This window comes from Lactuca sativa, chromosome 4 (assembly GCF_002870075.4).
Source record: "Lactuca sativa cultivar Salinas chromosome 4, Lsat_Salinas_v11, whole genome shotgun sequence".
Taxonomy (NCBI): domain Eukaryota; kingdom Viridiplantae; phylum Streptophyta; class Magnoliopsida; order Asterales; family Asteraceae; genus Lactuca; species Lactuca sativa.
The window spans coordinates 67,427,510-67,439,858 of record NC_056626.2 but is presented as its reverse complement, the minus strand read 5'-3'; the positions used below and the strand labels follow the sequence as shown (position 1 = coordinate 67,439,858).

At 31.1% G+C, this 12,349-nt stretch overlaps 2 protein-coding genes and 1 long non-coding RNA gene across 3 annotated transcripts; 1 reads left to right on the top strand and 2 right to left on the bottom strand.

The window, feature by feature from the left end:
* Positions 1-1,446: 1,446 nt before the first annotated feature.
* LOC111879976 (uncharacterized) lies at positions 1,447-2,674 on the bottom strand. Its single transcript, XR_002846298.2, has 2 exons — positions 2,309-2,674; positions 1,447-1,655 (listed from the first exon to the last, which is right to left on the bottom strand). It is a non-coding gene; the product is annotated as an uncharacterized LOC111879976 (long non-coding RNA).
* Positions 2,675-5,165: 2,491 nt separating this feature from the next.
* LOC111879969 (uncharacterized) lies at positions 5,166-6,919 on the top strand. Its single transcript, XM_023876393.3, has 7 exons — positions 5,166-5,453; positions 5,544-5,600; positions 5,795-5,920; positions 6,005-6,083; positions 6,187-6,279; positions 6,370-6,480; positions 6,618-6,919. The coding sequence occupies exons 1-7, from the start codon at positions 5,275-5,277 to the stop codon at positions 6,669-6,671; spliced, it is 699 nt and encodes a 232-aa protein (XP_023732161.1). The 5' UTR covers positions 5,166-5,274; the 3' UTR covers positions 6,672-6,919.
* Positions 6,920-7,124: 205 nt separating this feature from the next.
* Positions 7,125-8,687, bottom strand: LOC111879970 (proteasome subunit beta type-1). Its single transcript, XM_023876394.3, has 6 exons — positions 8,518-8,687; positions 8,307-8,414; positions 8,026-8,107; positions 7,656-7,928; positions 7,489-7,575; positions 7,125-7,330 (listed from the first exon to the last, which is right to left on the bottom strand). The coding sequence occupies exons 1-6, from the start codon at positions 8,562-8,564 to the stop codon at positions 7,256-7,258; spliced, it is 672 nt and encodes a 223-aa protein (XP_023732162.1). The 5' UTR covers positions 8,565-8,687; the 3' UTR covers positions 7,125-7,255.
* Between the last annotated feature and the right edge of the window lie 3,662 nt (positions 8,688-12,349).

Sequence of the window (12,349 nt, the reverse complement as noted above, 5' to 3'; positions counted from 1 at the left end):
CTCGTCGAGTTGTTCATATGACTCGGCGAGTCGGATGAAGATTGTCTGAGTTCTTGGATCGAATGAGTACTCGTCGAGTCGATGCCATACTCGACGAGTAGCAGCGAGTAGGGTCGAGGAATGAGAACAGGGACTCGGCGAGTTGGCGGCCCAACTCGGCGAGTCAGGTCAACTGTAGGTTGACTTTGTCCGAGGGTTGACTTTGACCAAAGGTAAAAGAGTCATTTTACCCAGTGCAGTGTTTAGTATTTGATTAAGTGTGTTTATGGACTTGTAGCCGGGGAGGTACCGGAGCAGCAGCAGTTAGCCCTCAGAGCTTTTCACTCAGCAGCCAGTTCACGAGGTGAGTTTCCCTTCAGTAGGAACGGGTCTACGGCCACAATGCCGGCCCGTGTAATTATCAGTAGTTCCGGTCTTTAGTTTGATGTAGTAGCTAGCTGGCTTGACGTCTTTGTGATTCAAGCATATTTGTGTTATGAGTTCCGGACTTCGGTCTGATGCAGTATGCAGTATGTGTGAATATAATAGTTGTTATGTGATATGCTATGTCATGATCAGTCAGTTCCGGACTTCGGTCCGATGCAGTTAGTTCCGGACTTCGGTCCGATGCAGTTAGTTCCGGACTCCGGTCCGATGCAGTTAGTTCCGGACTTCGGTCCGATGCAACTAGTTCCAGACCTCGGTCTGATGCAGTGGGCAAGGCCCAGTATGTGTTTTATATGTACTGTATGGTATGTGGTAGCTTGGGGGAGCTCACTAAGCTTCGTGCTTACAGTTTTAGTTTTGGTTTCAGGTACTCCCGCTTGTAGAGGGAAGAGCTCGGGATGATGGCATCGCACACACCACAGCTTCAACTTTTATCCTAGGAGTTGATTTGGTCCTTAATTTTTATATGACATGGATATGATACAGTTTTCCGCACAGTGTTTTTATTATTATTTTGAGATACAACATGTATGGTTTATGATATGACACTCAGATTATGGTTTTTGGTTATGTTGAAAAACGAAAATTTTGGGTAAGGACATATTAATAATTGTATATTTTAATTAAATTAAAATAAAATAAAATTCAATCAAATTTCTTTAAATTTAGGATCAGTTACCAAAACATAAAAAAATATTCGATTTTTTTTTCTTATTAATGGAGCATAAAAAACATTTTACCCAAAATTATTTTGAAACAAAAAAAAAGAATCTTAAAAAATCAAAATTTTTCTCTAATTTCATATAAATTATACGTCAATCAGAAATGGATAAAAAACCAAACTATCAATCATAAATGATTATATTAGAATTTGACTTTTATTTTGACACAACTGTAGTTAGTGATTAAAATCACTTCGAGACATGCATTCATATATGAATGCACATTTTCATTTATAAATATAAAATACTATTGTCTTTAATAAATACAAATATAATCGTAAATGAATAAAGCACAATATAAAATTTAAAAAATCAAACATCAACTTTGGAATAAATAAATAAACAAAACACATTTACAATCATATATGAATACAATTATAATCACAAATGAAAAATTATAATGTCTTAATATAAATAAATTTCGACTCGTTCCAAGTTGTTGTCTATGTGCATTCTTCATCTTTCATCATTATAATCATTTAGGCTATCCGTATTAAGTCGGTCAATCTACAAGAAATCAAAAAAAATTGTATTATTTGTAAACAAAGTGCTTAACTCATTAACCAAATACACATTTAATATGAAATGAATAAAGAACGACTGTAATCATCCACAAGAACTAAATCTATATTAAAAATCAAACAAAAAAACAAATATGCATAAATGAATAAAGCACAATCCTAAAACCTCTTATAGATTCAAGAAGTAAACCTTCTTAATGATTAAACTCGAAGAATATTGCTTCGTTTAGTCACTAATGATTATAACTTAATCAAGAAAAAAAAAATCAGTTTTTGCTCTCGTTCTCACAAAAAAAGCACAAATGTCACATTCAGATGATATAAGAACCTTAAAGAACTTACAGAAAACTACAATTAAAAGAAAAACGAATTCAAATACAAAGGAGCAAAAAGTAAAGTTAAAAAAAATAAGTAAATTGGGCTAAAATTCTCGTTCATTAAGAATCAGATTAGCAAAAAATAGCAATATTCATATTGGTTTTCAGAATCAGAAATCAAACTTCATTCTTCACATTTCAGAAATCGGAACTTGGAAATTTCATAATCAGAAATCCGCTAAGTATAAAGTAGGGAACCAAAGACTCTCTCGTATTCAAAATCAGAAAATCGAATAATCAAATAGCCAATAAGGTTGATTACCTGATGGATCTTAAAGAGTACTCATTTTGCCAATAATTGACTTGTAGGTCTTGGTCTAAAAAAGAAGAAAGAAGAACACGAAGAGCAGAAGTGTTTCTTTTTGTTTTTGCTATTGTGTATCTGTGTATTCGTAGCCCTAGAATCGAGTGAAAGGCGACATAAGGAGGCGCCTCATCCGGTCTCATCGACGCCACTTCTAGCGTCACCGGTGATGGGTACAACGATAGTGGCCACGACGTGAGGTGATGATGCTGAAAAGATCCTCGTGGTAGTATGTTTATGATGGAGGCAAATTTATTATAAAAACCTAGAGAAAGAGAGAGAGAGAATAGAGACAGAAGGAATATAGATACGAGAAAGATGAAAGGAAAGAGGTGAGATGGTGAGAAATTATAGGTAATAGGTAAAGCTACAATTCCTATTATGCCATTCTGATCATTTACAAGTTACACTTTAATATCATTAGTTTTAAATTTTTTTCATAAATCGTCTGTTTAATAATAACCTTTGATCTAAGTATTTAAATGGTCCAGATCTGTTTTCGCATTTTCAATTTTTAAGTATTCTCATTTGATCCTATTCCTGTTATGGAAAATTATACATACTTATAAAGCTAGCATTTTTTCTTGAATCTCATGCATTTGAAACCCCCATTCTTTTTTCCTTCCACCACATTCATTTGAAACTCTTATGACTTTTCAATTTCTTTATAATGATAATTATAATTTGGTAATTAGGTTAAATAAATATCAAATCTAAAGTGTATTCATATATAAAATAAATTTCAATATTAAAATAATATCTTTAATTCTACTTATAAAATTATGTTTTTTAACTTTTAACGTATTATACTTAATTTATTAGTTTTAATATATTGTTGGATGTAAACAATTATCATTTTAAAGGTATAATTTTTGAACAATTTGAAGAAAATACTTACATTATTAATTAAAATATAACATTATAGGCTCAACTTAAATATAAATTTGATTTAACTTAAACAACCCAAAGATTATTTTATAAATAGTTAAAAATGATAAATTGTAGTGTCTTTTTAATAATGATTGTAAGTTGGTTAATAAGGTTAAATAAATATCAAACCTAAAGTGTAATCATAAATAGACTAAATTTCAATTTTAAAATAATATATTTACTTCTATTTATAAAGTTATTTCTTTAAATTTTAACATATTATACTTAATTTATTAAATTTAAAATGTTGTTGCATGTAAACCATTATCAGTTTAAAGCTACAATTTTTGAACAGTTTGGACAAAATACTTAAATTGTTAATTTAAATATAACATTAAAGTGTCAACTTAAATATAAATTTCAGTTCGACTAAAAAAACCAAATAATATTTTGTAAATAGTTAAAAGTGATAAATTATAGTGATAAATGCAAAAAAAACTAATTTGTTATATCAGTTTAATTGAAATATTTCCTAAATACATTTATATAATCGTTAAAAATTTTCAAATAAGCAGCTTAAAATAACTTATAATAACAATAGTTAAAAATAACTCTATATAAATGATTATATTGTTACCTTTAAAATCAACAAAATAATGTTTGATGTTTTAAATAATTATAATGATAGAAATTAAAACATTAAGCAAATATATTTTAAAAAATTAGTTAAAAATAACAACTATAAATAATATTAAACCATATATAATATTTAATTTTATTGATGTGTAACTCGCGAGTAGAAGTCTTTCAAACGATTGAGATTATGACGTTATAATATATTTATATATTATCATATAATTCAAAATAGTCAATATATTATATCAAATTTAACAACAACGTTAGTGTTATATTTTAAAATATGTATTTGTAAGGACTTGAACTATATAGATGTTTCTGCGCATTACAATGTCAACTCAAATATAAATTTCAGTTCCATTTAAAAAAACTAAAGAATATTTTGTAAATAGTTAAAGTGATAAATTGTAGTGATAAAAGCAAAAACTAAATTGTAATTTCAATTTAACTAAAATATTTCTTAAATATATTTTTATAATCGTTAAAAGTTTCCAAATAAGTAGCTTAAAATAACTTACAATAACAATAGTTAAAAACAACTCTATATAAATGATTATATTGTTAGTTTTAAAATAAAAAACAATGTTTGATGTTTTAAATAATGATAATGATAGAAATTAAAATATTAAACAAATACATTTTAAAAAATTAATTAACAGTAAAAACAACTATAAATAACATCAAATCATATATTATATTAAATTTTATTCATGTGTAACTCGCGGGTAGAAGTTATTCAAACGATTGAGATTATGAAGTTATAATAAATGTATATATTATCATATAATTATAAATAATCAATATATTATATCAATATAATATATAGAAATTATTATATCAAATTTAACAATAACGTTATTGTTATATTAAAAAAATCATATATTTGTAAAGACTTCAACTGTATAAGTGTTTCTGCGCAACGCGTGGGCATTCGCCTAGTATTATTATAATTAAATGTGAAATGCATTAATTATGAATAATATTTTCTATAATTAAAAAATTTTGTATTTAATTATGGCAATATTATCCATAATTAATAGTTCAATTAATGATTTCTATGTGTGACCTTAAAACACATGTTAGAAAATGCCAAAGATATTTTATTGTTACATAAGTTCAAAAGTCAAAACCCGAAACCATAGTTTTAGACATATCAACTAATTTATCTGAAGGGTTAAATTTGTGGGTGTAGTAACAATTCTGTATCTCAACTCTCAATACTTTTACACCGATTTATGAAGAAAAAAAGTTGTAATGTACAAATCAATAGGCGTAGAGTACTTATAGTAAACGTATCCGATGAACATGTGAAGTAAGCCGGGTTCGTAACAAAGTAATTAATCGCTTTTTGGTGCTTGAAACCATCTCTTCATCTCCGGTTCACACACGTCACTGGACCAACTCTGAAACTCGCAGCAATGGCGTCTATGGCATCATCATCACCAAGCATCTATAAGCATTTGTACAACAACAATAGCTCAATTCACCCAAAAGGTAAATTAAATGTCATAAAAAGTAGAATCAATTGGTCTCGTCGGTTCATATCATCTTCGAAGAACAATAACTCCGACGACCAACAAGAACAAGTAACCCGAAGGTAACCCAACTCTTTCGTTCACATCAATCTAAGAATGCTGATGAATTTCTGGATTAGTTTATCCAAACGCGTGGTGTTTTCACTTTTCAGGGAGGTTATATTGAGGAGCAGCGAAATTGCAGTTCTTGGTGCTATCTTTCACTTTAGGTACCTAATGTGGAAAAATCATTGTTCTGATATTGAATGCTTGATATTTTGACTGAATTAGATTTTCATTAGCTGTGCTTGTAGTTATGGAAAATGCGAGAAACCCTCGGAGTTTTGAAATTATTTGGGGGCTATTGCAAAAATGAAAAAGAGTTAGAATTGAGAAATTTTGAGTTGATTTGTGTTTGCTGCAGTGGAAATAAACCCAATTATCTTGGCGTGCAGAAGAATCCTCCTGCTTTAGCTTTATGCCCTGCAACTAACAATTGCATTTCAACTTCTGAGAATATCAGTGACCTTGTCCACTATGCACCACCTTGGTAAGATCATTTGTTACCATTCAAATTGTCATACATTGACTTTGAATATCAATTAAACTACTTCAATTTTCAAAATTTATGCAGGAATTATAATCCAAAGGAAGGGCGTGGAAGCAAGAAACCTGTGAGCAAAGAAGTGGCAATGGAGGAGCTTGTAGATGTGGTTAGATAATTAATTTCCAAGTGTTACAACTTACAAACCTATTTTTCTTCAAATTTCAAGTGTGTTAGGAGTTTATTTGATTGTTTTTATGGTATTATCACAGTTAAAATCAACAAAACCTGACAACTTCACACCAAGGGTAGTAGAGAAGAAAGATGATTATATAAGAGTGGAGTATGAAAGCCCGATTTTAGGGGTAAGTTAAAGAAAAAACAAAATGTGTTTTTCTTATATGTTGAAATGATGGTGTTGAATTGGTTTTGTGTTGTTACATTACATGTGTCAGTTTGTGGATGATGTTGAGTTTTGGTTTCCTCCTGGGAAGAAACCAGTTGTACAATATCGATCAGCTTCACGTTTCGGATTTGGTTCTGATGCCAACAAAAAGAGAGTCAAGGTATTAACAAACAAACCCCTATGCAACAACATGATCACATATTAGGAACACTTTTGCAGAATTGGTTGTTGCAATCTTTTTCTACAAGTGCATAAAGAAGGGATTACATTATTTTAAGGTGATATTTGTTTTTGTAGGCATTGAGATTGGCTTTAGAGAAAAAGGGATGGGCTTCTGAAGATGACTTTTAATAAGGCTTCAGTTGCTGATCATGTGCTTCACTGCAACCAAGCTCACTAAAAACATGAAGATGTTAACATTGAACTTGATCATGTGGAGTTCCCTTATTTTGATTTTATAGTTTTGTTTTCAAATAATAACATTTAAGGACTTTTTGCTGTTAGATTATGTAGATTGAAAAATGAGGGCTTGTTTTCGTATCTCATGTTTCACCCAAACTATATTTTGTTAAAAAAAAAATACAATGCTTCCAGTCAAAGCGTGGAGTAAAAGAAACTGTATTCACCTATGTGTTCTCTTTCCATAACATATAGGAAAAACACAAAGCTGTCAACAACATTCAACATAGCACGACATGATTATTCATTTTCTTGAAAGGCTGATGCATACCCAAACATGAAAAGCTTGCATCCCAAAAGCCAGAAAATAAAAATAAAAAAATGGTTTACTTTTCAAGAAAGACAAGAAGGCGAAAACACAAGTTTTATGTGATTGCAAAATTAAGTGATTCAACATCAAGAGTAAATTACAAGAACTCAGATATGAAACACCATCAAAACATGATTGATCACAAGAGTCAAATTTCATGGAAGGACTAATCTCTGCGAAGTTCCTCGTATTCACGCCGAATACCATCAGCATTCAAAATTACGATTTCGACCTTGTCTCCCTGTATAATGTGCATAAAAAAGAAAGCTATAAGATACAAAAAAAACTTTTCATCTGTTAAGCTATATAGATAAGTGTTTCTTTTTCACTTAACGAAACTTTCCCTATTATATCCTACAAATCTTTCTTAGGCATCATTTATCTGGTGTAGAAACTTACAGTGTATATATCTCTTTCTGTTGCAGATGCAAAACAAGTCTTCACCAAATCAATAGCTTCAGCTTCAGAAAGTGGTGTAACAGCATCCTGCAAAAAACAACAATCATAAACAAACATATAAACTTATATAAAACTAAAAAATGTATGAAAACTCGATCCAAACAAACCTTTGCTGGCAACAGAAGAGGGCTAGGGGATTTAAGTTGGTTATCCAAAAAGGGAGTAATAAGTGTAGCACCAGAGCCTTGAGCACTGTATCCAACTCTTTCATATGATCCAACAGCATCATATGTGAACACACAACCTTTTCCTTCACTATCAAGTCCACCTAAAACATTGAATGCGTAGTATGGAAAGAATCGTTTGTAGTAAAGGGTGTTTGATAAAAGCTGCGCCATTGCAGGGCAACTCATCTGCTTGTTGTGCTGATGCTGATAGATCTGTTGAAGATGAAAAACATATAAAAGCGATGTTTCTTTTTGACTTTAATGAAATAGAATTTATTCATTCAGCAATTTATCCAGACAAAGTACTTACAGAGTGTCTAGAGGCCAGGACCTTCTGCAATGCTTTCACATCAGCTTGAAATCCTGAAGAAGCCATGAAGCTTTTGTCCGCTCTGAAAATAAAGAATCAAACAATGATGTAAATATCTGATAACCCTAAAGCCCTAAAGTGGATCAAACTACCACGAATTAACAATTAATCAAGACAGGGATTTGGATATTCAGCATAACAGTTGAAACGAAATTCAAATGACAAGTACATATAAGCTTATTAGTTGATTAAACACAAAATTGGAAAGGAAATGGTCGTACAATTTACAGATTTTGGAGTACTCTCGGGTGAGAATACTGTAGCCAGTGGACATTCGAGTATCGGCTGCAATCACACAGTAATCCGCACCGGCAATCGCGACACAAGTTCTGCACATTTCATAGATGCATACCAAAGAGGGAACATTAGACATTGAGAAATTGATACATTTATGGAGAGAAAGGGAGATAATTTAGGGCATAATGAGGATACCCTCCATTGTTGTCGTAGGGAGACCAGTTTGCTTGTTCCTTCGGCATGATTATGATGATCGGATTTCAGATCAAAGTCGCTGCGTTTACGTGAATATGTGCGTTGTGAGAGAAAAATGAAGTATGCTCCTTTTCTTGATGTAAACAGAAACCTTTTTTTTTTTTTGAGCATTTGTGTTCTGTGACTGTTTTCTTTTCTATCAAGAAAACGAAAAAACCAATTATTTATTTATTTTTATAGAAATCTCCATAAAGTCTTAATATTTTATATCAATTTACGGTTTAATTTTAATATTTATTTTTTGAAAAAAAAATCATGATTATCTAATTTTATAATATAATATGTCATTTTCTGCTTATAAAAAATAAATATTTTTTCAAAATATAAAACATTTGTAACTTTTTTTTTTCAAAAAATAAAAGTTATGATTAAAATGTAAACCAAACCAAAATATTAAGACTTTATTGAAGATTTTAAATGTTTTAAAAACCGGTTTTTAAGTTGAACCGGTATGATAACTGGTTCTCAGAGTTTATAAAAAAAATTCTAATTATTATGTATACTACATTAAAATTTCTGAAATTATTATTATTTTTTAATAAAATCAATATTTATGACAAATGAGTGTTCAACTGGTTCGATCGTTGGTTCACATAAATACAAGTTATAAATCAATCAAAATAAATTAAAAAACATATAATCATAAGTCAGTGACGGAACTAGCATAGAGCTAGGGGTAGCCCATGCTACCCCTTGGATTTGTTCAAGAATTGCAATTTTTTTGGATGATGTTGAGGTTAATACGGGATGCTACTCCTTTATAATGTATGATGCTATTTCAAATATGAATTGGAGAGATTCAAGAATGTGTCCATTGAGAAATTGGTATGAGGAAGCTAATAATGTTAAATCGATCCATATAAATGACAACAAAAAGCTGAACTGAAACTTAATTGAAAGATATGTACTTTTTTTTGTTATTTTCTTTGCCATTTGATTTCCAATACTAGTAACAATTAACTTTGATTTTTACTAAATTTGTGCATGTCAAGTGTTTGATGGAATGCTTAAATGAACTTTATTTCTTATTGTTTTTGTTTTTGTTTTTCTCCTTGCTATTTGGCAGCGGACTAAGATTCTCCTTGAACATTTAGTAGTCCAAATATTAATTACATGAATTAATTATAAAAATAATTTGTGGCGGTTGACTCTTTTGCTTAAAATATCCAATACAAGAAAACACATGAATTTCACTTGAGAGAACACTTGATCTTCTATAATTAGTCATACTAAATAAACTTTCTTGGATAATGTAAATGACATCATTGCATCGAATAAAATGTTTCCTAATATGTTTACATGTTTGTGTCTGTGAGCAAAATTAGTTATAGGACTTTCAAATCCTAATATGAAGTGAATATAAAGTATTACTGTGCAAGATAAAATTTCAAACACATTTCATTGTAAGTTGACTCCATCTATTTGAAAAATTCCTTCATACAATTCCTTTTTAATTTTAACCTTAGTGGAACCAAAATCCTCTATATTTGGGTGTTGCATGGTATTTTGACCATGAATGGCTGAAAAACTGAAAGTACGTTGCTATAAAATTAAAAAAACTGAAAGTTCATTGTTATAAAATTCAAATTTTTTAAAAAAAAATGGTATTCTAGTGCTACCCTTAACGAAAATTCTTGATTCCGCCACTGTCATAAGTTTTACATCAATCCACATACATCCAAAAGAAAATAAAGTATAATACGGATAAAAAAAAATATAATTTTAGATGAATACAAACGCTTTGAAAATTGCATAACATTTATCATGTATTTTTATTCAAAGAAATATAAACAGACGTGAAAAACATGACTATGTTCCATGTAATTGTCCACACGATATCTAGAATGGAAGACTATACGATCCTTTATCTGAAGGACAGATTACTGATAAGATCAGAGTTTGACAACGTCTTTGAGAGCTACGATTGCTAATTAGATTGTGCTTACATTTGTAGTTACTATACTTATCCAAGTAGGAGACTGTTGGATTAGTGTCTAAGCTCGTAACTATATTTGGTAAGTACTTGACCCGGTTATGCATGGTCCTTTTGGGTTGCCTTCACCATAGCAACTTGACAGGGTGATTCATAGAGAGAGAGAGAGAAGATATTATGGTTTATTAATATATTATAAGAATAATATATTAAAGGAGGATTCATATTATTTAATTAATATTAGTCATAAATTAATTAGGAATTAATTTAGCGACTAAAAGAGATTAATTGAATAAAAGGGACTTAAACTGTTAAATGTGTGATAGTTGGATTTTGGGCTGGGAAACCCAATGAGACGAAGGAGTGAACGAAATTATGATGGGAGCCCATCATATTTTCGTCCATGGCCTTATTCCAGAAGGTTCCATGGGCTGCTTAATGTTTAAGCTGTCTATTAGGGTTTTGACTGAAACCCTAGCTGCTCACAGTATAAATAAGACCCCTAAGCTACAGAAATCGGCCACTGCTTCTCTAAGAACCCTAGAGCCGATTTTGTGTGCCTCTTCCCACTCTCAAATACTACCCTCTTGCTAGTTGGTGTTTGTAAGCCATTAGAGGAGTTACACTTGTGACTCTAAGCATCAAAGACAAGAAGATTTAAGGAAGCAACAAGAGGTAATCTTCTAGATCTGATTTGATCATTATAATTTCGAACTATTATCACTAGATCTAGGGTTAGAAAGTCTTGGATGAATGCATGTACAATTAGAGAAACCTAGATCCAAGGATTAGGGTTTGCATGAGCACATAGGTGATGGGTTTTATCCATAAAAACTTTCCTATGTGCGCATGTAAAACCCTAATGCTTGGATCTAGGCTTTCTAATTAAACATGCTTTGAATCCAAGACTTCTAATGACTATTTAGGTGTAAGAACAATGTTAAAACAGATCTAGAATCATACCTTTGAATCTTTTGTTGATCTTGTTGTCTTGGAGCTTCTAGAGTCACAATTGTCACTCCTCTAATGGCTTACAAACACCAAATAGCAAGGAGGATGATTTGGGAGAGAGGAGAGGGAAGGAAATCGGCCAGGGTTCTCTTACTTTAGATGAAGTGCCGATTTCCTTATGCTATAGGGTCTATTTATACTTGTAGACTCCTTAAGGGTTACAACCTAAACCCTAATTGGATAATCTTCTCTTAAGACTATCCAAATCCTTTCCATAGATATCCCCTTGGACGATTTGAAGCTATCCTAGCTTCTAGAATCCGTCCATCACATATCTATATGGATTTACAGTCTAAAGTTTAACTATCAAACAATTGACAGTTTATACCCTCTTATTTAATTAATCTCTTTAAGTCACCAAATTAATTCCAATTAATTCTATGACTTATATTAATCAAATAACAATATATTATTCTTTATATTATTCTCATAATGTACTAATAATATTTACTCTCTCTTAATAAATCATCCTATCAAGTTGCTATGGTGAAGGCAACCCAAAAGGACCATGCACAACCGGGTCAAATACTTGCCTAATATAGTTGCAACATTAGACACTATTCCAACAGTCTCCCACTTGGATAAGTCTAGTAACTATATGCACAAGTACAATTCGGTTTGCAATCGTAGCTCTCAAAGACGCTGTCAAACTCTGATCTAATCAATCTTGTCCTTTAGATAAGGGATCGTACAGTCCTCTATTAGATATCATGCTGACAATCCTATGGAATGGTTAGTCAAGCATTTAGGTTTCTCGATCTCTGATTTATTCGACATAGAACTTAATCGAACACATCAATTCAGTTCTGACCGGGCCCGACACATAAG